The 27,706-nt window shown below is 43.3% G+C and overlaps 3 protein-coding genes across 8 annotated transcripts; all 3 read right to left on the bottom strand.

The window, feature by feature from the left end:
• Positions 1–588: 588 nt before the first annotated feature.
• tmem9b (TMEM9 domain family, member B) lies at positions 589–5,296 on the bottom strand. The gene is given in 6 exon segments (XM_018688594.2): positions 589–1,745; positions 3,449–3,559; positions 3,561–3,584; positions 3,768–3,876; positions 3,953–4,044; positions 4,868–5,296. Coding segments are annotated over 6 exon segments (564 nt in total). The 5' UTR covers positions 4,940–5,296; the 3' UTR covers positions 589–1,589.
• Positions 5,297–5,681: 385 nt separating this feature from the next.
• Positions 5,682–21,635, bottom strand: scube2 (signal peptide, CUB domain, EGF-like 2). 4 transcript variants are annotated; one of them, XM_018688584.2, is made up of 23 exons: positions 21,366–21,635; positions 20,792–20,911; positions 20,484–20,609; positions 19,993–20,127; positions 19,028–19,153; positions 18,792–18,908; positions 17,988–18,077; positions 17,280–17,396; positions 17,062–17,184; positions 16,606–16,722; positions 16,354–16,476; positions 15,954–16,070; positions 15,179–15,268; positions 14,924–15,046; positions 14,187–14,354; positions 13,655–13,858; positions 9,456–9,626; positions 8,526–8,693; positions 7,992–8,153; positions 7,679–7,876; positions 7,419–7,571; positions 7,250–7,329; positions 5,682–6,833 (listed from the first exon to the last, which is right to left on the bottom strand). In XM_018688584.2, exons 1-23 carry the CDS (start codon positions 21,451–21,453, stop codon positions 6,687–6,689), a joined length of 3,063 nt encoding a protein of 1,020 aa, XP_018544100.1. In that variant the 5' UTR covers positions 21,454–21,635; the 3' UTR covers positions 5,682–6,686. The 4 variants fall into 4 exon arrangements, with proteins under 4 accessions (XP_018544100.1, XP_018544098.1, XP_018544099.1 ...); XM_018688582.2 differs by having other exon boundaries at positions 13,655–13,861; positions 21,366–21,634; XM_018688583.2 differs by having other exon boundaries at positions 13,655–13,861; positions 20,792–20,908; positions 21,366–21,634.
• Positions 21,636–23,657: 2,022 nt separating this feature from the next.
• sinhcafl (SIN3-HDAC complex associated factor, like) lies at positions 23,658–27,319 on the bottom strand. 3 transcript variants are annotated; one of them, XM_018688587.2, is made up of 6 exons: positions 27,198–27,319; positions 25,944–26,108; positions 25,746–25,845; positions 25,529–25,643; positions 24,822–24,975; positions 23,658–24,723 (listed from the first exon to the last, which is right to left on the bottom strand). In XM_018688587.2, the coding sequence occupies exons 2-6, from the start codon at positions 26,069–26,071 to the stop codon at positions 24,540–24,542; spliced, it is 681 nt and encodes a 226-aa protein (XP_018544103.1). In that variant the 5' UTR covers positions 26,072–26,108; positions 27,198–27,319; the 3' UTR covers positions 23,658–24,539. The 3 variants fall into 3 exon arrangements, with proteins under 3 accessions (XP_018544103.1, XP_018544105.1, XP_018544104.1); XM_018688589.2 differs by having other exon boundaries at positions 24,822–24,972; XM_018688588.2 differs by having other exon boundaries at positions 25,944–26,113; positions 27,202–27,281.
• Positions 27,320–27,706: the final 387 nt, after the last annotated feature.

Raw genomic sequence — 27,706 nt, 5'->3', positions numbered from 1 at the left:
AAGGAAAAGAGGACTGCACAGGAAACGATGACGCAGCTGTATGGAAATCACTGTGTTCAATGAGAAGATGATAGTTTGAGGTCTGTTCATTAACGCAGACAGATTTGAATGATCAGTTTCCCAGAGGTTTCCAGATGTTTCTGAGTTAGAACTGGAGAATTTAGTCCAGACTTCAAATTCAACTGTTTTTATTGGGAAATTGTATTTACAAAGCAAAGTGAGCCCAGAGCTGGGGATTTTATTTTCAGGTGTCAAACTCAACCGAACCAACAGAGAGCAGGAATCATCAGCAGAGATTTACTCAGTCACACAGTCTGTGCACTGTTTGTTTTAACCAGGTGTGGAAACACATTCACGTCCTGTGACCTCTGATCCTCAGGGACCCTGAGGTTTGTCTGAGTGGCAGTTTCTCTGTGTGTTCTTTACTCATGAACTTGTCTGGTAGTAAAAGCATCTCAGAGGCTAAATCCAGTTTGAACACCTCTGTTTGGAGTGTGAATGATCTCCGACGTAAAGCTGGAACACTGGTTAACGTCATCGTGTCAAATGCTGCGGCTGACGTGAAGCACAAAGAAACAAACACAGGAATCACAAATATTACATAAATTTATTTCAAAGTTAAAGGTACCACATATACAATAGTTAAGAACACTTTCAAAGGTCTCCAGGATCCACTCTGCTCATGTACACAGCCCAGCTACTCACAAAACAAACTTAAACGACTGCATTAGATTTTTTAGGCAGTTGAAGAGGGCACTGATTTCTTCATCAACGGATCAGGATCAATAGCACAGCTACGTTAACTATGACATCACCAAGAAAATTGCATCGATTTCTGTGACGAGGTTCAGTGAAACTACTTTAACGCATTAAATGATGGATTCCACACCAGTTATCAGACGTTAAACGTAATGGTAGGAATGAAGGACCGAAAACACATTTATAAAAGATTTATTATAAAACATGCATTTCCAAAGAAGTCTGGAGGATTCATATTTTACACTAGTTCCTTTCTCCTGTGGTGAGAGCAGCAGTTCCAACAGATATTTGTTTTATTTGGGGGGTGAACCAGCTACATGCTAACAGCTCATTACTGCAGCCAGGAGGCCGTCAGTGTTGGACTGATGGACTCCACCTCAAAGAGTTTGATAATGTTATCAAATATCCACTTGAACGATTCGTTTTTATCTTTTTAGTCTTGACCATTGAATTTTTCATGGTAAATTCTCGGGTGACTTGGCACTTCTGCAAACTAGACAGCAGGCAGAGAGGAAATTCTGCTCATGGAGATGCTTTTTAAGACTGTTTGTTCAAAATTGTGCAAAAAACAGTGAATTCACTGGAACCTCTTGTGCTGTCTGCAGACTTCAGCTCTGATCACACGTCTGCCAGGAGACTTGTTCACCATGTTCAGCTCAGGAGCGTCACACTGGATGAGATACAAACCACCAATGAGAAAAAGAAAGTGATATAAACTGAGGGCTCTGTCACAGTGTTTTCTTTTTTGTTGTTGTTGTTGTTTTGTTTTTTTTTGCTTTTCTTTTTTTTTTTTTTTTTGCTCCACCAGTAACTCTTGCTCACGGGGCAGTTTAACTGAGAACAACATGGCGGTCGAACACGGACTTCCGCTGTTCCTGGACCTGCCTCCTCCAGCGCTGCTGGGCGTGCTCCACTTTGTTCAGCATGTTGGGTCGAGAGTGTGAACGGGACAGAACGTTGTGAGCGTTGGCGAAAGGCTGCTGGTCCTGAAAACACAGAGAGGAAGAAATATGAGTTGAAAAGGTCAGACGCTGCAGGACATTCTTCTTCTAAGACTCTGCCTCTCTGTGTTCTATTTGCTAAATGTTCATTTCATTCAGCTTACTTGGTTTTATATCTTTCTGTTAAACACTCTGTAACTTGTTTTTGTAAAGTCCTGTCTAAATACAGTTGTTGTTACTGCTGATATGAAGGAGTGGGAGGATCGCTGCCTCACAAAGCAAAGCAGTGGATTATTTTTCTTAGCAGTTTGTTTTTGTGTGACATTTATCAGTAGTATCAAAGACTAAACACTACAGACCCACCATTTCCTCTGTAATTAATGTGGCAGCACTACTTCCCGTCGTATCGGCTTTGCTTACAGCTTTTTCTCCGTCTGTTCTGGTTGTAGTTACAGCCCAGGAATACGGTGCTGTGCTGCAAACATCAGCTCTACGTTCTGAGTAAAGGCTTTGAGATGAAATAGATGAAGCCATGATTCTGGTTTTGTGTTGTTGCACCATAAACTTATTTACTGAAACACCACCACATGCTGAACTCTGTTAAACTGACTTCTGCTTAGTCACATTTTGTTCCCAGCAGAGAAAGCTCTCATGTAACACTTCCTCTTGCCTGAACTCTGCCAGTGAAAACAGCGAGCGCTGAGAGAAGCAGCTGCAGTTCACCGTCCACCCTCAGGCAGAGACAGTCACTGTTTCCCTTTATTTCATATCTAAACATTTCTAGATCCTGCGTCATACTCAAGATCTTTAATGGTGTTTCTTTAATATTAAATAATTAGGATGGAGAAGAGGTTGAGGTTGAGGTCAGAAATCAGAGAGTGTTTGGATGGAGGTTGACTCCAAAACCTCAGTTTTCTTAAACTTTGTCAGTCATTAGTTTCCTTTCCTGCTCACGACCACAGACGGGCTGATGCTGGCACAGCCAACATTCATATTCATTTCATATTTTCTGAAATACATCACATCTTACACTGATGGCACAGTGAGCAGAGTGAGGCCTTTCCTGCTTGAACACATTGTGTCGGCCGATGGAAACATGTAGCTGTGTTTACTTAGTTCAGTTTGACAAGGACTTTTACCACGACAAACATCTACAAGCAGACATCTCATCCCACTGCAGCTCCACCACAGCCACACTCTGCCTGTCGTGCCATGGTTATCATTCCTCTAATAACCAGGCTTCCAGCAGCTGCAGTACCCCGACGTCTTTGAGTCCTCTAACCTGATAAATAAAGTCATTTTCATGATGTTCCAGATTGATATTAGTGCACAAAGTGCTTAAAGCTTCCTGCATCAAGTACATGTTTGAGAGCTCCTCTGTCTTTCAGCCTGTGAATGTGGTTACTAATGGATTCTCATGCTCAGCCCTCCCACAACATAAAAACCTGATCTGGAGTGAGAAAGCATTTTTAAAAACGATCTTACTGCAGTGTAATCTGTTCAGATGGGACCAGCTGCTATAACAAGCTGCCTACAGACACTGACTGTGTTAAATAACGATAACTCAGAAATGATCTGCGTGTGTTTTAGGAGGTATTCAACGTCCAGCCCACTCACAGAGACACATAACCTTGTTAATTTTTACCCGCAACAGGTGAATCCAACGTGACATTTGGTGCAAAGGGTGGTTGTTTACACACACGTAGAAACTCTTATGACAAGAGAGAGTTCACATGAGGAACACGTACCCCGACATCGTCGTCGCTTTGGATGAGCTGCGAGTGTCCAAACAGACGCCTCTTCAACATGGGCTCCAGGAGAGTCAGGTAGACCATGTAGAGCAGCAGCAGGCCCAGGATAGGAGAGGTACATGATGATGGTAAACTAAAGAAGTGAGATTAATGATGAGTACGGCTTCTCAGATACAAATACAGACAACACAGCCAGCTGGGTTTGAGCAAGAAAAGGGTTTTGCTACTTCCTGCCACCAAAAATAAACAGCCCTGTGATACAGTAGGTGACAAAACAAGTGAAAATAAATCAACGATCCCTCTCGTTTAAACTCACCTTGATGGTTCCTGAGCTCCTCTCTTCATATTTACACTCACATCGCAAACAGTACGCCTCCACGTCTTTCCCGTCCACCGGCATCGGTTCCACTACGTGGAGACAGTTACTGACAAACAAAGAAATAAGGTTAACAGGCGAGCAGGCAGCAGGAACCAAACAGCTCAGATCAGTTACTAACATACCAGTCCTTCAGAGAAACGTTCTGTTTGTAGATTTGCCCCTCGATTTCTCTGTACGGCGGACAGATGCATTTACAGCGGTAGTCTTCAGAATTCTGTAACAGAAAGATAAATTAGATTTATTTATTTTGTTTGTTTGTTTGTTTGCCTACATCACACATAGAACTGTTTAACCTGGTGTTCATTTTTTTTATATGTATTTCATCTTATTTTCCTCACATTCCTTCTCTGTACTGTGCTCTCTTATTTTAATCATATGAAGCACTCTGTTCACTTTATGCTTTAAAAAGTGCTACACAGATAAAACTCCTGCTTTTCCTTTCTACTCAGACAAATACTGAACTCTTAAAGTACTAAAAGTACGGAATCAGATTAATGATGAAAAATATAATCAACAAATTATTGTTGTTGTATTATTATAGGTTAATAGGTATATATATAAATTCACCTTTGTTTTAATATGTCAGCCATATTTTACCCTTTTGTACCACAGCTGTCATCTGTTGTGTCTTCTTCTTGTTGTGCTCGTCAATCAGATTGTATTATGTTCCATTACACCATTAAACAATGTATTGATTGAGTATTGGTAACGTTAATAGTCCTACATGGTGTACACACAGATGACAGCTCAGTGTTTGCACCGAGCTGACATTAACACAGTCTCATACAGCAGCTTTCATGGGATCAATTTAATGATTTTATTCAGACTCATGAAGCTAATCTCTTACTTCGCAGCGTTAGCAAAAACCTTTCTACTCGTCAAGGAGAAATCCCAAACTCAGGATGTTGGTTTAACTTCAGTATCATTACTCTGAGCTGTAAACAGCCGTGAGATAATTCATCTTTAGAGGGATTAAAGAGAAGACAGACATTTTCTCTCCACCTGACGCTAGCTAGCCTAGCTAACATTAGCCTTACCTTTGCTGTCACTTGGCTCAGAACCACAAAACACGCCAAAGAGAAAACCTCGACGAAAAACACGGTCTTCATCTTCACCGTCTGTCTCTGACTCTCACTTTATAAATAACAGCCGTTCAGCTGTTTCACAGAAACAACCCCAGCGGTGTAAAATATACCCTAACAACTGACAGCGTTAGCCATCCGGCTAATTCAGGGATAAACACCCTCAGCTTCCTAGCAGCTGACTTCTCGTTTCCGGAGATGGCGGTCGGTTACTGACACAGGAACACGCTGATTTTCTTCGGTTAAAGACGAAATGAGCGGGAAAATGTTGGATAACGCCACTTATAACCGATAGACTGGGGTTTAATTTTGTATTTAAGTATATAATTCAACTATTAACCAGTTAGTTTGAAGGAATTCTGCGAAAACTTTGAGAAAACCCGAACAAACGACGCTAATCACCGCCCTTGCTCGTGACCAGGTGAGTACTTCTATATTAAAACGAGCGCACCCTTTGATTCGACGTGATTGTAAACAGTGGGATGTTAAAGCTGTGGTCCACGGGCACCAAGAGGACTAGCAGTTAAATATAGTGTATACAGCGCAGGTTATTAACATATAACAATACATATATAATATGTTTCATCATGTTAAATACGAATAAATCAAGACTGGAGAGCTTGATTCTTATGATCTTTTGTGTATAAATGAAATGTATGCAGCTGATTTCTGATATTACAGTGTTAAATATATAAATCAAATGAAACTTAAACAATTAAAAAGTTAAAAAAAAAAAATCAAGGTGAGGCAGGAGAATAATAACACAAAGTAAGTTTCCTATCTTTATTTACAGCATATTAGATGTACAAAACCATAGAAAATATACATACATGTATCATCTAAGACAGGTGAATAGCTCAGTTCTATTTTACAGGACCTTTCATCTCTTTTCTCAGACTCTGACCTCAGTTTTCTCACATTACATCACTCTCACCTCTCGGAGCGATCGGCTGTTGTCTTTGGTTTCTAGTTCATAAAACAAAACGTACTGATGCATACTGATGTCATTCTGCTGAAGCAGCTGATGCCTCATGAATGCAGGAATTTTTTTGGAAAGCAAAAACAGTAGCACTCAACTGCAGCAAAGCCGCACTGTCAAAATGTATGAAGCCGCTACATTACATTAGCGTTTCACCTAAAACTTTTTACATCATATACACAAGATTCATCAGAATAATTGCTTTTGTGGAGCCACTACTTCTTCAGCAGTGCTAATTTTCCCCAAAGAAAACATTTGTGCTATATTTGTTTGTGTCGTTTCGCAGTATTTGTCAACAACATGTGAAGCAGCCTATGTTAAAACTAGACACAGTATCACTGACATTCAGCATACATCTGTTTAGCTACTGGTTTTGTTTTTATCACAATGCTATTAGCAGTCTGTAAGTCTCATAACGTTTAGCAATATTTGAATACACAGACTTGTGGTTTAGATTAAGATCCTGAGATGGAGACTTTAAAATCTAAAGCGTATAAAGTCCTTACAGTTGTTTTCTTGTTAATTAAACCTGTTTCCAAACAAAGGGAAGAGATCCTGATTCTTTTCTGACGATGCCCGTGTAGATCTATGCTCCTCCACTTCCTTCTTAAAGCTCCAGTTAAAAGTTCACTTGCTCGACTTCCCCCTCAGGATCAGTTTTATCAGGTGTATGGTCCGCTCTATTATCGCTCCACGTGAAAACAGATAACTACTAGAATAAAGGGTTCAGATACTGTGGTCAGTATTTAATCTAAGCTGAGCAGGAAAACCCCAGAAACCCGGTGGGAGCGCTTCTTAAGGACGAAGGAATCTCAGGACTTTGGAGCGCAGGAAGCGGATGAAGGACTTGGGGAACATTTCTCTTGATTCTTGAGCTGTGTAGTTGAAGAAGTTCTGCGGGTGAGCCAGCACATCAAACAACGCCTTCATGAGCTTCTTGTCCTGAGGAGAAAATGTTCGACATCAGTGAAAGACACCAACACAGCAGCAGCCTGTGTTTCTACATGTCTCCAGAAGAGGGCGCTACAGGCTCACTCCAAATACACAAACTGAGGAGTGAGGGGAAGTATTGATCTAAATAATCAACATTATTCTGGGCGTCCTGGTACAAAAATACACATTTTCCCATCTTGTTTTTTGCCTTTTCTCATGTATAGGTCTGGATGTCAGGTGTGTTTTATTTCCTCCTGTTATACTCTCTGAAACATATGTCCAGTGTAACAGGCACAATACAAGAATAGCAGCAGGTTTCATATGAATATTTTTAAACTCGACCACATGTCAGGCAGATTTTACATTTGGAGTTATAAGAAACAACACAAAAACACAAGTGCAGAACAGGAATGAAACTTAGATACCTTGAGAATTTCCTGGTGATTCTCTGAAGCGTATAATCTCCCATCTCTGACTATGTCTTCTATTAATTCCTGGTAGTCCTCTGAAACAAAGAAACAGCTCGTTAATTCAAACAGAGGCTGCAACTTCACGTTTATGGGATAAAACATCATTTTTTAAATGTTATTTTACCGTCATATGTGACGTATGGGACCTGGAAGCCTTTCCCACTGTTTCCCTCGTTGGACCTGAACTGGATCCAAAGCCTCTTGGAGCGGGAGGTGAAGGCGATGGGGCGTTCGTAGGTCTGACACGTCTCGTAGGTCGTCACTGAGTTGGACAGAGCTGTGAAGCAGAGAATGAGCACACAGAAGCACAGAACAGCATCTTTAATACGTTTACGATTTGACTGCCTGTAAAAAGGATGAAGCTCAGCATCAGTTAAAACTCACAGCTTTTTCTCATCACTAAGTAGTCTCCACATTCGTCCTCGATAGGCAGGAAGATTTCTGGGACGACGATGAGGATCCTGCGTTTGGGCGGTGGGTTGATGGTCCAAGTGCACTCGATGTTGGCTGGATAGTTCCCCGGGTAGTTGGGAGACTCGATGTAGCCGGTAAAATCTCCCAGCTCTCCTCCACACTGTCGGTCTGTAAAGTGACAGTAATGTCAGTTTTTGCTCTCGGGGGAATTATGCGGAGATGAATCCTGAATTGCTGCTGGATTTGCCATCATTGTGCACAAAGCGTGCGCAGTCATACGTACTTTTGCACTGCATGATGTTTGTCGAGCCATCGAAGTCCGTGGTGGTGTTTCCGGGGCAGGACACGCAGTAGTTCTGCCCAAACTCCCCTTGATACGTGCCCATTGGACAGCGGATGCAGCGGTGTGTGCTGGTGTTGTAGTAATGTCCTGGAGAGCACTGGACTGCAGGAGCCAAGGACAGTGATAGAAAGCTGTTAGCTGAGATAATCCTCCTGCTGAGTTACATGTTTGCATCTCTGATATGAGTGTTTTTAATGATTATACACAGAAATACACTGATATCAAAACCTTTCCCTCCTGTTCCTGAGAGATCAGTATCTGGGAGGTGTTTGGTTGTAACTGGGTGTAATGCACAGACAGTGCATCAGCTGCAGAGGGCAGCAGAGTTCCTGTCAACAGGAAGAGCTCCACAGGCTCAGCAGCCACATGATACTGATGATGTCCAGTGAAGAGAGTTAAAACACCGCCGAGGTTTCACTTTAATAACTCTTACATTCTCCACAACCATAAACTAAACACAGACGACTTTCACACCTTTGGTCTCACACTCCTGGAAGGTGACGGCTCCGCTGCGCTTGGTGACCAGGTTCCCCCCGCAGGCGAAGCAGGTGGTGCGGCCCACCTCCGGCTGGTACGTCCCCAGCGGACAGGGCAGGCAGGGGAGGAAGCCGTCGTGGGAGTAGTGACCTGGGGAGCACTGACCTGAACAAACATGTGGTCAGAGTCAGAGTGTGACTCACAAAACTCTCAGAGCTGCTTGGATTTCAAAATGTTTTTAACAGTAATGTGGACTAAAAGAGAAAATACGCCTCCTTCCGTTAAGATAAGAGTCTGTGGCAAAGCTAAAGCCAAAGTTAGAGGAATGGTGCCATCTCCAAACACACTGTATCTCCTGAGTGACTAATACAAACTGGCTTCTCAGAGCTCCTCTTGTTTAGTCTGTCGGAGGAGATGGGATCAGGGATTCAGCCCCAAAGTGACTGCGATAACAGCGCGGGAGGAGACCAAAACATGGTGGCTCCTTCAGCTTTTCATTCAGCCGAGTTCATCCCTTTGAATTCAAATACATCTTTAAAATCTGAGCTCAAGCGTCTTTGACTTTACACAAAGCAGAACATCTGCCAGGGAGAGATCTGTATCGAGGCACCATCGCTTCCTGTGTGGCTCATGTTCACAAGGCACTTATTTACATTTTGTTCCTTTATTGCTTTTTGTTTATTTGTTCCAGATGTTATCTCATGTTTCCCTTTAGCTTATGCATTTTCACATTTTTTCATGTCACTGTTGAGCACAATTTACACTGATGTCATTATCTCTGGAACGCTTCAGCTTTTGCTTGTGTCTTGATTCAAATATTAGCGTCGACACTTGTGTTGATGTTAAACGTCTGGTAACAATAAAAATCACGATAATATTGTTCATGTGTTCATTTTTTTATTCCTATTTGACCACAGCTGGGCTCACCTCCACACTCTGACATGTTTCGAGCTCCGACCACCTTGGAGACTTCTCGTCCTTCAGGTCCAGGACAGACCTCACAGGACATCTGTCCCTCCTCGTCCTGATACGTCCCGGCTGGACACAACAAGCACCTGCCCTGGTCCCCGTCGTAGTACGTCCCGACACTGCAGCTCACTGACAGACGACAGGGGAACGACATGGAGACAGATTAAAGCTTTATTTATCTGTAGCTTCACAGGTGCTTGTCTGACAACACACGGAGGAAATCTGAACTCGGCAGTGTTTCCTCAGGGGTTCGTCGAGCTCGTGGTTGTTTGTCATATCTTTGTCTTAGTGCTGCGGTGAGTCACGATGTTTCTGAATACATAAACACATCTATTATTCTCTCAGAGAGAAAACTGTGATGTGGAATCAAGTTGAAACAAATTTAATTAGCTGAGGACGGCGAAATCAAAGATCTCCCCCAGAAACTAAAAACAAACACCTGAGGTGAAGACACGCTGCGCAGGACCGATGTGTCTCAACTTGTAATTTACATCAATTTAGCAGACAGATCTGTGTCAGGTAGCGCTCGAGATAGGCCGTGTTAAATGCAGACACGAATCAACAAATATAGCAGAACACCCTGCAGCTACACATAATCAAACAGCCCTAACCACACTGCAGGTTTACACTGTAAATACAGCAGCTCAATGGCATGACAAGACCATTAAAGTAAAGTAAGCCAGACTTCATCAGCTGCCTCTTAAGTGGAATCAAACAAGGCCATGTACACACTTGAAATGGATAAACACAGTGAAGAGCAGGTTAACTATTCGCCACCTTTAACACATCAAAGATATGAGGATTCTGATCACATGACGGTTTATGAGCCTCACCTGTACAGTAATGAACATTACAAGTGTCACTGGCCTGGATGCAGTTTAGCACCGAACACTGAGGTGCAGCAGAGAGAAGGTTTAGAGGAGCTGTAAATGGTTAACGAGCACAGTCAATAGGTGTCAGTGAGATAACCTCTGATAGATCAGGAGCACGTTCATGTAGATCTTCCATATTATACTGGCTTAATTCAAAGGTTAATGATCAGTTTCTCATAAAATTCTACAAATGTTTTCATAGAAAATTCACTTTAAAGGATCCAACACAAACAATCTTTATTAGTTCTGTCAGTTTCTTAGTGCACAGTCAAACCGTGCAGGGCTTGATACTAAAAAAAGAAGAGTGTTGCTCTTTACTCATTTAAATACAGTCTCATAACCTTAGCTGTCATGAATTTACACATTCATATCCAACTCTAGAGGAACCTCCAGGAAACATTTATCTAAGATAACACAGTGTTAAAGAAATGCAAATAATCAAAAAAAGATTTAACAACAATGAATTAACAATCATGGAAAACAGAGATTAATCTGTTTTTAGTTCATTTCAATTCAAGATGATGAAAATGTTGGTTTTAATTAGTGAGAGCAAAGTTCTTACTTTCGATGTAACAGTGTTTTCTTACAAACTGTTTGACATTTAAACTAATATTACTACGGTAACACACAGTGAAAGAAAAGTCTTTCACATTAGTTTAGATGTACATACTGTAAATAAATGCACACACACACACACACACACACACACACGTTTTGGCAAACGAACCAAATAAAGCCACAGAAAATGACTGAGACAAAGAGCAGCAGCTGCCTTCATCTGACGCTTCCTAATACTTGATACAACACGGCTGTGCGTCGGGGAGGAACCTTTAATACCACCTCTCTTTTTAAAAGCAAACACAGAAGCAAATCAAAGACATTATTTCCCTCTTATCTCACCAAAGTGCAAAGGCTTGATTAAAGGGACTAAAGCACCGTTTTGCTTTGGTTCCTCCCATTCAGAGTGATGCCTGTAATTAATTTGGGAATTACTGCGTCTGTCTGATGCTCTAAAGAACTTGACTTGAAAACTGAAGCTGATCTCACACAAGAATAAATCAATTAAATCCCAGTGCCTGTAGCACAAAATGTTTCCGTTAAGCCGTGAGTAAGCAGAGAAACCGCTCGACACACAAAAGCTTTAACGTAGATCCGTTATACGTGGCTCAGCAAACGGTTAGATTTTCCTCTAAAGAAAGAAAATGTAATTCTCTCAAGAGCAGTTCATTTTTCGGAGCCTATTGTTTATTCTGAAAGACCACGAGGAGCCATCATTGCATTGTCCTCTAACAGCTTTTATTTGACAGAGGGAAGCAGTGAGAGAAGAGAGAGAGTGAGAGTGAAAGAGAAAAAAAACCTTGAAGCCTTTCAAATGCAAAGAACGGTTCTATAGAGTCCTCGAATTGATGGCCCCAAAGAGGTTTAAAAGACCTTTCACCTCTATTCAAGTCCCCAGTCTTTGCCTACTTGATGACATAGGAAAACACTACGGTATCACAGTGGTTAGAAGCTGAACCCAATAAAAGGGGTCAGGTTTCTGAATCCCCCCATTCTGCTCGGCCCAATCGCTGCTCGCGCCCATCAAGCCGAGGCCCAAACAGCTGATGCTAATTGATTCCCATGGTGTGGCTGAAGTCAATTCTCTTTAGCAGTTTAGTGGCTGGGGGTCATGCAAAGTGGCCCCAGCTGGGGGGCAGGGGGGACGCAGCACTCAAACTGCCAGCTTGAATCAACAGCACTTCCTAAACATCTTCAATGTTAAAACAAACACGCAAACAAGTCGACTATGACGGTGGAACGGACGGGAACGTGCCGAGCGTTCGCGGCGTGTCTGGATCTGAACCAGTGCTGTTCCATCTCAGTTTGACTGTAAACATGTCGTCTGATGCAGTCACATGTAAAAAGATATAACAACAAAATATTTATAGAGTTAAACGACTAAAATATAATTTATTCAAATAGAGACAAAGTCCTGGAGTAAAAACTGATGCAGCCACTAACTCAAACACAGACTCAAGAGAGAAAAGTGCACAAAGGTGAACGCATATTTTCTCCAGATGCACAGGAGGCTGAGTTGTCGTCTCTGTGAGGCAGAGAGAACAGGCCCAGGATGGGGTTTTCAGTGGAGTGGGCAAACTGAAAAGGACTAAACTGCGCTCCGAGCTAAGCCAGAGCGGGAGGTGGGGGAGGAGGGGAAAAATATAGCTCCTTTAAAGAGCTGGAGGTTAAGAAGAATGCCTTTCAGCCCCCCCGCCTCCTCTCCCAAATTACATGTCTACACCCCTGCCACGGCCAATAGACTGCTTAATGTTGACCTGAAAGCGTAGCGGGGGAGTTAAGGAATCAAGACACTTAAGTCCTGTGTTACTGAAAGACAGAAATAATGCACCGGGGCCGTTTGGGTTAAAATCCTGTCAGCACAGCTCGACAGCAGAGAAAACTTTGATGTTAATGTATAAATACAGGGAGATATATGTGATGTAAAGCTGATACATTATCTCCAGGAGCTACAGGACAGCTGAGGTTTTGGTTTCTAGTTAAAGAGCAAAGAGCAAACATACGTGAAGATTTGTGTGAGGTTTATTAAAGATGTGGGACCACGTCAGGTTCAAACAGCTTGAGCATTGGAGCATATATCGAACAAAGCGCAGACCAGTTGAGTAAATATTTAGACATCCCAACAGAAGAAAGGCACCAGTTTCCTCTCTGATATTAAGAGGGTTTACAGCAGGCAGCGAAAACTTACTGTGAGGCCCGAAACTAGGGGCGCACGCTCCCAACAGCCAGAGAAAACACATGCCAGCCTTCAGCTCTCTAACACTGACAGTGTGCGGTCGCATTTAATGAACATTTTCCCCATCGCACGTTGTATATAAAACCTGAAGGAGAGGCGGCGGCAGCTCGACCGCCCTCGGCCCTCATGTTACACTCTGATCCCGGGGAGATGCTGGAAGATCTCACAGCACCAACAACAGCCTCTCTGTTCCTCCACACGAGCTCGCTCTCCCCTCCAACCAGCTCATTACGGCATGTCTGCAAACCAAATATGGCACTCATCTGGCCAACACCTGCTCCAAATCCAATCATTAAACCAGCCTGTCTAAATATATCTCACTGGCATGGACCATTTCAATTACTTAACGTCATGACTATGAGTCTCCTGTGAGCGTTGGACCTACTCACAGCCGCTGCTGCCTTCAAATCCATCTCTATCTAAAGAGGAGGCGACGCTGACGTCCGGAGCTTTACCTCGGTTTCTGAAGGAAACACAAAAACCAAACTCACCGCATTTCCTGCCCATCAGCACCTGTCCTCCCGCACAGTGTCCCGCCAGTTCTGCCGGCTGATCCGGATTCCTGGACAGCTCGTAGTCTGACCCGGCGAAGTGGAGGTGGAACTGCTCCCGGTTGATGGACTTCCTCAGGGTCCTGATCGTCTTCCTGAGCCTCTTCTCCGAGCGACGGCGCACGCAGTTCAGGTCACAGCTCTCTGCTGAGAGAAGCACTCAATGCCACAACTGTTTCCTGTGCAAAAACGTCACCTCACGCTCCACAGTAGGCGGTGAATTCACGCCTGGATGCCCACATGCTTCACCTCGGCATTCACAGGAAAAACACCCCAAGCCAGGGAAGGAAACACTGTGCCCCAAACCCAGAGCCCACCAGCACCAGAGCCACATCAAAACAGGAGATACTTTAACAGTTTGGTTTGTTTAGTGGCGAAACAGACGACGGCGGCGAGAGAGAGAGAGAGAGACGGAGTGAGAACAGGAAGCAAAGGTCACAGGCAGACAGGAAGTGCAGAGAGACCAACCAACCTGTTACCTCCTCTACGTTCACATCCAGCTCAAACTCAGCTGTAATCGAGGAGCCGTCCTCCTCGCCGGCTTTCCTGCCGTGGCGGCTGCGCGGTCGCTGTCCGGACGAGGTGCAGCGCAGGCTCACGTAGCTGAACTGGACATTTTCCGTGAAGAGGAACCTGCTGTCTGTGGACATGCACGGTTGTTAAAGAAATTCACAGACAACATTAACACAAAGACGTTAAATTTAAATCAGATCTTTATTTGTCGACTGAGAGGCTGAAAAAAGCGACAGGATGTCACTGTGATAATCTGCTTCATTTGAAACATTTATGGTCGTTTCAGTGACTGTGAGGGAAGTTAAAGACCACGCCGAAACCCTCCAAACAAAATAATCTTACAGTCAGAACCCTGGTTGATTGATGGCTGGGTCAGACCTAACTGAAAGGCATGCTATGGCTAATTACATCCTCCCCTGTCACTGCCAGTCAAAGAGCTGCGCTGAGACATTCAAGACGCTCAAAACCACATCACTTTCCCCACAAATTTCTTTCACATTTGCCTTTGGTTTTTGGTTCACTTTGAAGCAGCCTTCAGGTCTGCTTTGTCTTCTAAAGATTGTGGCTTTAGATGCTGGCAGCTCTTGGTAAACCAGAACTGTTTTTTAACCAGCTGTAATTCTAAACCCTCGTCTATCTGTGATCTGTCGTGTGTTTGGACGCATTGTTCGGCTTGTTGTGTGGCAACCTCTGTACCTGAGCGTGCTGAGTTTAAGCTCTCCTTCAGCTTCTCCTGACTTCGTTTTAAGTTGCACTTCGCGGTGCCGGACTTGAAAGTGGCTGTGGTCTTAATGCGTGGAACACTGGTCAGTTCTGGACCTGCAGGACAGAGGAGCAGAGAGTCTTGTTTTGATCTGCTGACATATCAGCTGAAAACAAGCAAAGCCCAAGTTACAGTTTTGTGTGGCAGAGCGGGAAGATAGATGTAAATCTGTCGTGTTTTGTACTTGCCTAAGCAATACAAGCCGCTGTTGTTCTTTTGTGCGTCAGCCAAGCAGGGCAGAGGCATTCCACAGGTCACCGTGTAGGAATCCTCCGTCCCTGAAAAACACACGAGAAGCCGTGACACAGACCAGCACGCACAAAAGTTAAGGCCACGACAGAGCAAACAGGAAGCATGTAGGGACACGAACTGTCGCCCTGCAGACACTGACACAGCTCACACAGCTTCACTTACTGACTAATTATATTCAGCGCGCTGCATCAGGAGACACCTGTCCTGTCCTGTACCTGGCTCTTATCACGCTGAAAACATAATGATGCTCTTGACTGAGTCGACTGATCGGAGCTTTGTCAGAGCTCTGCTGACGCCCATTCATCCCTGACCAACTTTTATTGAGTAGAACATGAGTGGATTAGTCGCTTTACGGTGACACCTCGTACCTGCTGTTAGTTTTTGGTCCATTTTGGGGTTTAATAGAGAAAATGAGAATCTGTATTATGAGCTGCTGCAGACTGTTGAACATCTGCACGGCCTTAAATCTAACAATGTCTGTATGAATCCATCAACGTCAGTCTAATGTGGTTTTAATCTGCAGGAACTCTGCGTCTGTGAAACTGACAGCTTCATTACAGCTCTGACAAAGAGCAGCTGATTGAATAATAAGAGCAGGAATAAGACCGACAGTGACTGTGTGTGCAGTAGCTCTGCAGGTCTGGTTCAGAATCTGCAGGTGACATCGTGGCACAGGTAAATGATGTTTGAGATCTGGCTCAGCCAACTCACCACTGCTGATGTGAACCTGGGACTGACAGGTGAGGAAGCAGCGGTCCCCTCCCTCCTGCTTGCTACAGTTCAAGGTGGGTTTAGAGGGGGGTTTCTCAGGTGGTAAACCCTCAGCCTCTAGATGGAAACCACAACAAAACTCCAAGGTAAAAGAAGAACAGCTTTGATTGTGGAAGAACAGCAGCAACAGCATCGTAGGCTTTTGGATGTTTTAACTCAGAAAGAAAAACCAAGTGAGAGAGAATCAGAGAGAAAAAAGAGAACAGATTCAAAGTATCTCCTGTTTTTGTTCCCCGAGTTTTAGTCCAAAACGTGCGATGTCGCACACTCTTTCATGACATAATTTCAGCGACAGCACTGGACAGACGCGCCTGTCGTATGGGAGGAGGCACCAGCTTACCAATGCAGTCCTTTTTGTTCCAGTGCAGTTTATAGCCAGGATGGCAAAAGCATTCAAATCCACCCATGGTGTTCTCACAGCCCTGCTCACAGCCGCCATTGTTCACGCTGCATTCGTTTATATCTGAGAGGAGGAGAGACGCTCGCTGTTATAATTACAGGGTTCAGTTTCCATTTGTATGTTTGTTAGCCTAACACATCTAAACCGAGCACTCGTGTGTTACGCTCAAGTTGTTATGTGTAGCTCCCTCACCTCCGCAGTGGGCCAGTCCATACATGGTGTAGCCTTTGTTGCACAGACACTGAAAACCACCGGGGGAGTTCACACACGTGTGATCACATGTCCGCTCGAAAAAACACTCATCTATATCTGTAATCAGAATCAGACAGATGACATAATAGCAGGGCAATCTTCATCAGGAGGGATTTCCCACACACACGCACACACATCAGCACTTGATCCTGAATTTTCCTTCTTGGTGAAATGTGACGCGTTCAGGGTGATACAGCAGGTAAAAGACCACTGGCTTTTCATCCTAACTGCAGGTGAAATGAAGGCAGTGATTCACTGACGGGCCTTAAATGCATCAGGCTGATCAACAAAACAGAAGCCACATCAGCAACACACAAAACAACACACAAACGTCAACGTCACAAACATCTCCTTATGACATGACGTCCTGGTCTTTTCACTGTCTGACATTTCTACCTTGACAAGAACGTTCATCTGTCAGCAGCTTGAAGCCTTTCCTGCAGTTGCACTCGAAGCTGCCGATGGTGTTCCTGCAGAAGTGATCGCAGCCGCCGTTGTGAAGCTCGCACTCGTCGATATCTGCGTGGAAACAGGCGACAACGCTTGAGCGACAACACGAACGCTCTGAGCTGAGCGGCTCGTGCTGGAGCTTTTTTTTTTTTTGTCTGTCTGACCTTTGCATGTTTTTCCATCCGGCTGCAGCGTGAAGCCGACGGGGCAGCTGCAGCGCACGCCTGTGGATGTGTCTTTACAGGTGCAGTCACACCCCCCATTGTTCACCGCACAGGTTTCTGAAATTACAACATACAGCATGAATGTATGTGAATGACCTTCTTCCTCGAGGTTATTCCTCAACGTCAGATGTTAGATCCTTAGTTAAACAGAACCTTTACTGACTGAACTCTAAAAACACCTGAGGTACTGCAGTTTCTCTTTCGAAAGATTTAGAATTATTGATCCAATTAGCATGAAAAATAAAGTATTTAATGCTGTGTTTATCATTTCTAAATCTCTCAGAGTTGCTGTGCAGGTCACACACTTGGTAAAGTGCCAAAGATAAAATGTTTTACATGTGAGGAGTGACCCAGAATCACAAAACTGATAAATACTAACTATACGAGGAGAGATTCACACTCTGCCCTTCCCATATGGAGGGAAAACGTGAAATGTACCACACTGTCACAAATGCATATTTTTCAGGGTGGAGACTGGGGGCGAGAAAGCGAGTGTGTAGTCATTTCACAGTTTGCTCAAGAGGCTGAGGAATGCATCGGTTTACTAGACATTACTCCTCTCTCCTGTTCGGCGCCCAGGAGTGGCTCCTGGCAGCTCGACGCGCCGTCACGTAAAGAAGAGCTGTGAGCAGGAGGTGTGATCGTTACCCATTAGCAGCCTTCGTTTGACCCGTTTGTCCACCTCAGTAAAGGACGTGGCGTTGTGGTCTGAGGACTCGGTGGTGGCTTCATCTCGTTCTGCGACACACGAAAAACCACCATTAACAGAGCACAAACTGACACACAACATCACCACATTCACCAAAGCACACAAGCACCGGGACTCTGTTTGTGTCGGTCACCTCTCAGTAACCAGACGCATGTTTACACTTGAGAGATTCAGCTTGTAGCAGCTTGGCGTGCGTCAGATAACACGGCACATCAGTAAAGTGAATCTGGAGACGACGCCTGGACCTCACACACGCTGCTGCTGGAGGGAGAGATATTACCCAATATCTGACGGCTGATCTTTATCCTTCATAACCATTGTGTGGAGAAAAACTGCCTAACAAGGAGCGCTGGCAAAGAGAGATGTTTCCAGTTACTGTGTTTTCCTGCATTCATCAAGATAGCCTGAGATGCATTACTGAAGAAACAAAGTGTGAGCTGCTGCTGGAATGTGCACTCCCTGAGCTGAGGTCGAGTTTTATTCTATTGTGAATAAAGAAATTACAATTAGGAAACACTCAGTGTCAGAAACAGGAACCCAACACATGGATCACACCTTTATCATCCCTGTTTATCCTAAAACAACACTGAGGGATGATCCACTCGCCAACCTCCTCCACAGCTGTCACCCACACCTCACTGAGGAAGACGCTGCGTATTTTCTGTCTCGTGTTTTACAGACGGAGGATTTAGAAATGTTTTTAAAGATGGAGGTGAGATGTCTGACGTGAACAGCGAGCTTACCTACACACGACCTCTTGTCGGGCTGCAGGGTGTACCTGACGTGACACCTGCATATGGGACCGTTCTCTGTGTCCTCGCAAGTGTGCTGGCAGCCTCCGTTGCCGTGGTTACAAGTTACTGCAGGGGTCAACGACACGCAAACCGTGAGCCACATTATCAGCGAAGTTAAATGTGTGTGTGTGTGTTTTGGGGCAGGTGTGTGGTGCGATGTTAGCTTCGTGCCGTCGAGCACGTACAGATGCATCCTCTCTGGTTCCTCGCCAGCTCGAACCCTGGACGACACTCGCAGGCCACGCCTCCTCTGGGCGTCTCTCTGCAGATGTGGGCGCAGCCGTGCTCCTTATTCATACAGTTGAGGCCCTCTGGGAGAGAACGAGGGAGAGAGGTACACAATGAAACTCCTACAGTGACCGAGCGGCTGCACACAAAGGCACACACACAGTGAGAGATTAGTCTGGCATCCTCAGAGACACTGATTGTTCTCACGCCTTACACAATTCAAAAACATCAACTGCTGTGTTATTCTTCGCACTTCTGGAGAGGAACAGAAAATTCTTTAAGGGGAGAAAAAGTTCAAACAAAGCTCCTCCTGCATCTGCAGCTTGTAGCTGGTTTATATGTCGCTGGGTCACGGCCGAGCGGACAGGTCCGCGGGATTTAAAAGGCTTGTCAAGACCCGACGGAGTGGAAAGCACTCGCATTTAAGTTGACTTCAATCAAAGAGACAAAACAAAGGCACCTCAGACAAATCTGTGACACAGACCACATAGACTCAACTGTTGCAGTTATTAACTTATTTTGTTCTCCGAGACTCAGGGATCCTTTTCCCACAGCGTGTTGCTGCTGAGGATAAAAGCTCAGTGACGGGAGTCAGCTTGAACCTGTCAGGCTTCATTGTGCCGCCGGGCTTAGATTTGTATGTGAATATTGGAGAATTTGCCGGATTATTCTCCGTCTTTTTTTCACGCCTTAATACAATTAGTATTAGTAATACAAGATAAACAAAAACAAATAACACAAAACCTCTTTTATAAACAAAGAAGTTATTTAACATTTCTCTTCCTCTAGAAATGTTTAATTCACCACAGAATATCTTCAGTATTCTGATCTGTGCGTCAGGTGCTGCACAGCTGTGTTTCTAACAGATGCAGGTGTGGCTGCTGTTTACAGATGTGTGTGTGTGTGTGTGTCGTACACTCACCCACAGAGCGGTGGATGCATGTGTGCTGGTTGTCGCTGAGGAAGAATCCGTCTTTGCAGCGGCACTCGTAGCTGCCCATGGTGTTGACACAAGTGTGCTGGCACCCTCCGTTGTTGAACTTACATTCGTCCACATCTACAGGACAGAGGATTGATTTCATTAATTAACCGTGTTTAGAAAACTCAGTAAAGTATTTGTTGTCACAGATTAGAGAAATTAGCCTCTAACTGTGTTTACAAACTCTGTAAATCTAAATAAAGCTTTTTCAAATCAATTTTCAGTCGTAAATATTTATGAAACTGTTAAACCTGCTGCATGAACCAAACTAAAACTGTTTGTGTTACATTTTTAAAAGTTTACCAAAGAAAAAAAAAGAAGTCTGAGTGAGTGTGAGAAACTTCACATCCAGCCCACACAAACATGAACTCTCTCTCTCTCTCTCTCAAAAAAAAAAAAACTTTATTTACTCTGTGGTTTTTAGCTGATCTTACCGAGGCAGTTGTGTCCATCATGTGCCAAATTGAATCCATCATAACAAGTGCAGCGATAATTCCCTGGTATATTGTTGCACTCATGTACACAGCCGCCATTGTGCTCCAAGTCACATTCATCAGTGTCTGAGGAGTAAACACCACAGAGATGAAAGTTAAACCAAATGAACCTGAGTGCAGCCACAAGATGAGACATAATGCATCAGTTTATATTACAGATTTATCACATTTCCAAGCATTAAAACATGTCCCTGAACATCCCACCGTGAATCAAACAACTCCACAAAGAGGAGACACACACACTTTACCTTCGCAGTGTTTTCCATCTCCTTTAAATCCTGCTTTACACGTGCACTTGTATGAGCCCTGGGTAGTCTGACAAATAGCATCAATGTGACAGCCATCACTTCCATCTGCACACGGATCTGCTGAAATCCACACGGGTCTTAAAGGTCATGATCACCCACACACATTCAAACAGTCAGAGTATCTCATTCAGCGCGTATGCACCTTTAGGTTTCTCATGTTTTTGTGAGATTATATAAAGAAAACGAGCGAGAAAACTCAGATTTAACTGACAAACTCTGAGACATAAAGTTCCCTGCTGGTAATAATAGAAGGCTACAACAGGCAATTTGAAAACTCCAGTGAAAACTAACCTGAAAGTTAATGAGTCACATACAAAACTACACTTGTGTGTCAAAAACCCATGTGTACAACAACAGTCACTTCACACCGCAACACACTGAGAAACTCAGAGAAAATGGAAAAGTCACCACCGGGGGAAACAACAAGAGCGCACTCCTCAAAGCGTGCGTAAAGTAGCACGACTGGAAAACACACACACACACACACACACACACACACTCTCTACAGTCCCACCTCGAATCTCTGGAAGCGCTGCGCTTTGGCGACTGTTTAACAAGAGCAAAAACAAACAAAAGTCCCTTGCAGCCCAAATAGCTCCCATGGTGATATGATCCAAGTTTAGAGGTCTTCTCAAAAGGACGCGTACGCACTGAAGACGTGACCGAGCGTCCGCCTCATTTTCATTCTAGCCTGTCAATCTGCCTCACAAGGGGCTTTTGAAAAGAGAAAGGAGTGAGTAAGTGTGTGTGTGTGTGTGTGTGTGTGTGTTTGAAAGAGAGCGAGAATGAGAGCGTGCGTGCGCGTACACGTGGGAGTGAAAAAAATGAGCAGCGTCAAGTCAGTCAGATAGCCGGTGCAAAACCGGAAGTGTCTTAACTTTGAGTAAAACGTTACAACTTCGGTGCGCTTGAATAGGCTTTTATTTTGAAGGCGGTGACCGGAAACCCTTTGTTAAGCCTGTCGTACTTGAGTTCTTTTAAAGTCTCCGCTCTGTAAATATGGCTTTTGGTGTCTGTTTTAAAGTCGACCATGACAAACTTAGACGATGAAGTGACCGTTTACACAAAATACAACCACACACTATGAGTCATTTCCATGATAGACGCTAACTAAGTTAGCTATCTGCTCGCTAACCAGCTCGTCCTAGAACAGTACCGTTAGCTAAACAACGTGGTTGCTAGGCAACACACATTTATCGATTGTGATGCCGCGTTCGTGTCACATTTTTTAAATCGTAATTATGAGCAGATGAGTGGGAAAAAAGCTTCACGTCGGACTCCACTCTGTAATTCTGAGTCAGAGAAATCGTGAATTTCTGACACTGACGATGTATCAACTCCGAACAAAGAACTACAGTCATTTGGAGTGACTACAAGGTTAGCACTGAGGCTAATAGTCCGTGAATACTCACAACTCGGAATAAGAGGTGTTTCTCTCTTTGGAGGTTCTGGGTTTTTTAGCTGACAAGCTGCATCAGTGTGAAAGTGTAATAAAATCGTGTGCAGTAGTACTACAAAAGTTCCTCAAAGGTTCCTACATTTGTTTCATAAACCTACACATCAATTTAACTGTGACACACAAAGAGAAAACTTAAATAACCGAGGGAAACTCCACCACTTTACCGTGTTCATTGTGCATGACTTCGTTGATTAACTGTAGCTTTTGTGCGCCACCTGCCGGTGCAGAGAAGTATTACATGCACACGCTTTTCTTTTTTTTTCCATTTTTTTTTTATTACAATTCACTTCTACTTTGTGGTACAGTATACAAAAAAAGCATCGAAAATATCTACATTGCATGTTCAAAGGAAGTGCACAAAATTAAAAACAGACTTTCTGAAAGGCTCTACACCAGTTGTCTCAAAATTTCAGTTACAAAAAGAAGTTTTGTAATAAATAAATATAAATTACATGAGAATCATTATGAAAAGGTCAGGTAATTCATTAAGGCACATCTCGCATCACAAAATGTACCTCGCAAAAAACAATATGGCAACTCCCTAAGGACAAAAACAAGCTTATTTTCCAGCTTAAAAGGAAGCAGCATTTCTCCTTTTAATAAGAATAACAGAACATGTTCAGCATTTAACTACCCTGCCGCAGAAAAGTTTATATATTAAGCAACTTTACAGAGCATTGCCTGTCAATTCATGAAGTTTGAGACTGGTTACAGTGATGTAAAAAATAAAAAAGCAACCGTTGTCACTGCAGTATTAATTTGAGAGACAGTAAGCCCCATGGCTAAAACTGTGCAATCTGAACATTATTAATAACATAAGAAACATCGAGACAATTATGAATTGTGATTAGGAAAATGTGAAGTTATTGCTAAGATAATGGATGCTTTTTACAAGCCAATTTGGTTGAATAAGGATCCATCACTTTACACTGTGACAGCTAAAGTGATAGACAGCCCCAGAGTGCTTCTCACATTCATAATGTCTGCATAGTTTGAACTTTGACAATTGCTTCTGAATAAATCACAGCAATGATGATCACAAACATTTTCTCTAATAGGCAAAAATGTAGAATAGCCATGTGTTTCCTGTACGTACAATTTCTGACCATCAGATGAAGGAATATTACTAAAACAAACAACTACATATTTCTGCAGAGCGTGAGCTACAGTTTTACATGCCTTTAGAGAAATGTGCCTGAGAAAATGAGATGTGAAAATGTGACAAAAACTTAAGTGAATTAGCGTAAAACTACATGTCTTCAGCACCTTTCAGACACACAAAATGTTTTTTTTTTTTTAAACAAAAGTAGTGGTTTGCCATTCCTGTCATTTAAAAAGGTTTGGATGTACCAAGAGCCAAAACACTGTATTTACAAAACCCATTTAAAAACATTTGCTTTACAACATGCATTTCATTTCATTTCATTGGAGGCTGTACAAAAGAAATAAATACATCGCTTCTGTCATCCCAGAAAGGCAGAGGAATGTACTGCATGCATGGTCTAACCACATCTATCTGAGTCAATGTGCACAAACTGCCGAACAAATTACAGTGGAGTGTTTCAAACTCATGGCATGCGTAAGCTGTGAAAATGTCAGAGGGATTATTCGTTCTTATCTATACACACATTAAAAGCTCGATTCATAGAGGACAGTTGTACTAACGATCCCTGGTGGCATCAACAGTCCTCTGTGCACTAGAAATCCTACAGACTCACGCATTTGCACAGATGGAGCAAACACAACGGACAAAAACATTGCAGCAACTTGTTGAAGAGCCACTTCAACACACACACAGGAAAAGCTGGTATTAGAAATAGCTGGTGTTTTTCATATGCACACTTACAATTTGACAAATTAAGGAAGGAAAAAAAATAGAGCAGTCTTGATATGTATGAAAAAGTGACAAAATATTTATGATCACGTTATACAAAATAATCAAAACAATGTTGAATCAAAAATGGAGGCTCAACAAAATCTGCCTCCTCATCCTATAAATAACACTAATGCCCGTAAGAAGTTTTTTTTTCCTTTTTGCTTTTTATAAAAAAAGAAAATTAACTCTATACAAAAGTTAAAAAATACCCATATAAAAAGGAATATTACATAGAAAAGAAATTTCTAACCAACTGGTCTAACGGGGAGAGTGGGAATGGGAGGTCTGCCACTGGAGACAAAATCCAGGTGGATGCCATGGATAACCCTACAGCGGGGATTCAACAAAAGCAATCACCAGGGTTCTTTCACGTCTTCTGGGAGCTGTGGAGGAAGTGTGTCTGGAAGGTGTGTGGCCACTTGTGTGGACGCCAGTGTCTTCTGTTTTTTGGAGCTGCAGCAGGGCTTGAAAAGTCGAGGGTCAATAATCACCTCTCCAAACCGACCCTTGTAGACAATCCCACAGCACACCTTCTGCCTAAAATGGGGGGAAAAAAAAAGAATATTTTAATTATTAATAATTTTAAAAAGAGACAAAACAGTTTAATAATTTACTCTGTTGGAACAGTCGCTTGCCTTTTCCAATAGGAACGATCCAAGAAAGAGAAGATGGAGGGAGTCGAGCGTCTTTGTTTGGACTCGATGTCTGAGCCGTCGTCTGACTGGTTGCTGTAACTGGGAGACTGGGCAGGAGACACGCTGGAGGTTGTGCTGTGAGCATCAGAGTCTGCTTGGAAACAAAAAAAAGGAAACACTTAAACACCACCACCAAACTGCTGACTGTCTCTGACGACTTCCTGATCACTTTACAACATGATTTATTAGAGGAACTCAGATGTAAATGTCACAAAATAGTGAAAAATCACATTTTCCCAAAGCCTGAGATTCAAACTACAGCTGCAACAAATTTTACTCATTCAAGATTTTACTGTTTTTCCTCATCTGCTGTTAAATATTTTGAGGTTGTTTTGTACTGTTGGTCAGCACTGGCTCTAAGAAACTGTTTTTTTCCTGATGTTTCATAGACCCAACATTTAATCTTGAAATTAATTTTAACCCCCAATACACTGCAGTTACAAAGAGCCACACAATGCAGCTGAATGATCATTTTTAATCAGCTTTTCAGTTCAGATTTTGAAGTAAACCACACCAAAACCCAACACTGACACTGTGCAACTGAATGTATTTATGTGACTGAGATACTTTAAGTCAACAAATCTTCCTCTTCTGACGAGTCTGATTTCTCAACACATGCAGGTCATGGTTAATATCTCAAAACTTACTTTGTCTCTTTAGCTTGTGAAGCTTCTTTAGCTTGCTTTTCTTCTTCCCATCACCGTTCTTGATCTTCTTGGGTTTTGTCACCTTGAAGCCCGGCCCAGCTCTGGCATCCACCACCTGAGTCACACCAGGTTAAAAAAGACATCAGGTCCAATCTAAAGCCATAACATGTAAATCAGATAAATATGATTCACGCTGCTGTCAGCAGGAGTCACTTACATGGTTCCAGTTCTTCTTGGAGCCATTAGGCAGCTTCTTCCACCTCTTCACCAGGAGCACACAGGCGTTGCAGATGTCTCCAACACGATCCTCTGACAGTCTGCACAAGTGAATAAACACACAATCAATCACACACCCTAAACAAGCAAAAATAACACACACACAAACGCACAGTAATGAATGAATGAGAGCTTTTACCCAAAACAGAGCCTGAACGTCTCCTCATATCGGCTGCTGTCTGTGAAGCGTGAACTGGAGGACTTGGTCTTGCAGATGCAACAGCCATCGTTACTCCGGTAGATCTTTGACTTGTGGAAGCCAAACATAGTCTGTTTGTTGGTCGGTGTTGTGGCAGAAAAAATCCTGAAAGCGTAAAACAAAACAAAGGTCGGTAATCGTCTCAGCTGCCCCGTTATAAAGCACCGTGGATGTGTGCAGACAGTTGTGCTTTCTACTACTGAGAAGGGGGCGGTCCCTACACACACACATATAAAAGCGAGCCATTATTAAACCGTAATTTCAACATATCCTGTGTGAAAAGCACTTTTAGGTGGCCTATAATGCATTTACAGAGCTTTACAAACTAAAAAATCTTAATTAACTTTAATTAACATTCAAGTGCCCCGAGGAATTTAAAGGAAAGTCGCGGGAACAGCGAATAAACAGACATTTACTGACATTACACTAATGTTAGAACCTGATGTTGTCGGTTGTATTGCCACAGAAACAAATCATAAACATCAGCTGAGTTACATTTGATGCAGGTTCCGAAACTTTCAAACACTCCGCCCGGTCAACGTGAGGTGAATCACAGAAACGTTACACCCACAACACGGCGTTTTACCACCGTTTACTACCGTTAATGTTACTTTTCTTTAACGCCGCCCAATACGTGGGAAACAGTGTGAAATTGTGAGCACAAACACGGTGGAAACAGTTGGTGTTCAGACATGGTTTAGCTGTGGATTTGTCAGCGGTGAGAAGTCGAAACAAAAAGCGGGCAGCGGCGCTTTCTGAAGTAAGAAACAAAAAGCTACCGGGCTACTCGTTGAATTATGTGTTAACACGCGTGTCAAAATAACACACGACTGTCGACTTGGTGCGATGCATGTGTGTTGTCAGTATTTCAATAAAATACAAAAAGTGGCGATGAACCCATCCTTCCCTTTAAATTCAAACTTTTGCCCGCTAGAGCGCCAAATACAGCTCATTGTTGTTAGCTGTTAGCATGCTAGCTAGCCGACTCTGCTACCCTCACCACGCCACGCTCTCGTTCACTTCCACGTTATCCTATTGTCGAGTCGGTTACTCTTTGTACGTTTGTCTCGCTACAAATGGAAACGCACGCGTCAAGCTACGACTACAACGCACTCTGACGAGTCTCCTCATTCACAACAAACCGGCAGAATCACAAATGTAATTTCTGTGCAAGAGAAATAACAGCGTACTTACTGAACAAAAACTTTGAATCTTCGCCGTATTCTTTTCACGCACTGCGCATGCTCTTACTACTGCTGCATACAGCTGGCCATTAGAATGTGATTAGCATAAAAAGCCGTAATGAAAGGGCTGAGCTCGCGATGACCAAATAAGGAGTGCAGCCGTTGAGTTTGAACCGGGATTCGACCAATCGCTGCTGTCCTCGCGTACTCCTCAGAAGTCGTGAATGATGGGAGGTGTAGTGAGCGAGCGGGAGAACTCCGTGTCGTCACAGTTCCTAACGGCCCCCTGGGAAACTCAGAGTCCCATAAACCACCGGGCCTGAGGCTTTAAAGAAAAACAGCCTTCTGACATGGCGCGAACGAGTTTGTTTACATTTTCTCAGCTGAGAAAGCACATTCAGCAGAGAATATAAAGCTATCGATCGATTAAATCGCTGCTGTGTCGCTTTACAACGAGTGACTATGATAATTAGATGCGGTATTCAGTCGCAGTTTTCAAATATTTTGCGAATTGTTAAT

Source organism: Lates calcarifer, linkage group LG2 (assembly GCF_001640805.2).
Source record: "Lates calcarifer isolate ASB-BC8 linkage group LG2, TLL_Latcal_v3, whole genome shotgun sequence".
Classification (NCBI taxonomy): domain Eukaryota; kingdom Metazoa; phylum Chordata; class Actinopteri; family Centropomidae; genus Lates; species Lates calcarifer.
This window is presented reverse-complemented; position numbering and strand designations above follow the sequence as displayed.

Excerpts from the sequence above, each read along its gene's own strand:
- scube2 (XM_018688582.2), bottom strand. The coding sequence starts at position 21,453 with ATGGGAGCTATTTGGGCTGCAAGGGACTTTTGTTTGTTTTTGCTCTTG. Across the intron at positions 20,610-20,791 it reads AGATGGAAAACACTGCGAAG|ACACTGATGAATGTGACTTG; the intron begins GTAAAGTGTGTG and ends TTTACTCCTCAG. Across the intron at positions 7,572-7,678 it reads CTTAGTGATGAGAAAAAGCT|CTCTGTCCAACTCAGTGACG; the intron begins GTGAGTTTTAAC and ends TCTGCTTCACAG.
- sinhcafl (XM_018688587.2), bottom strand. The coding sequence starts at position 26,071 with ATGTTTGGCTTCCACAAGTCAAAGATCTACCGGAGTAACGATGGCTGT. Across the intron at positions 25,846-25,943 it reads ACGTTCAGGCTCTGTTTTGG|ACTGTCAGAGGATCGTGTTG; the intron begins GTAAAAGCTCTC and ends TCACTTGTGCAG. Across the intron at positions 25,644-25,745 it reads CCAAGAAGAACTGGAACCAT|GTGGTGGATGCCAGAGCTGG; the intron begins GTAAGTGACTCC and ends GGTGTGACTCAG.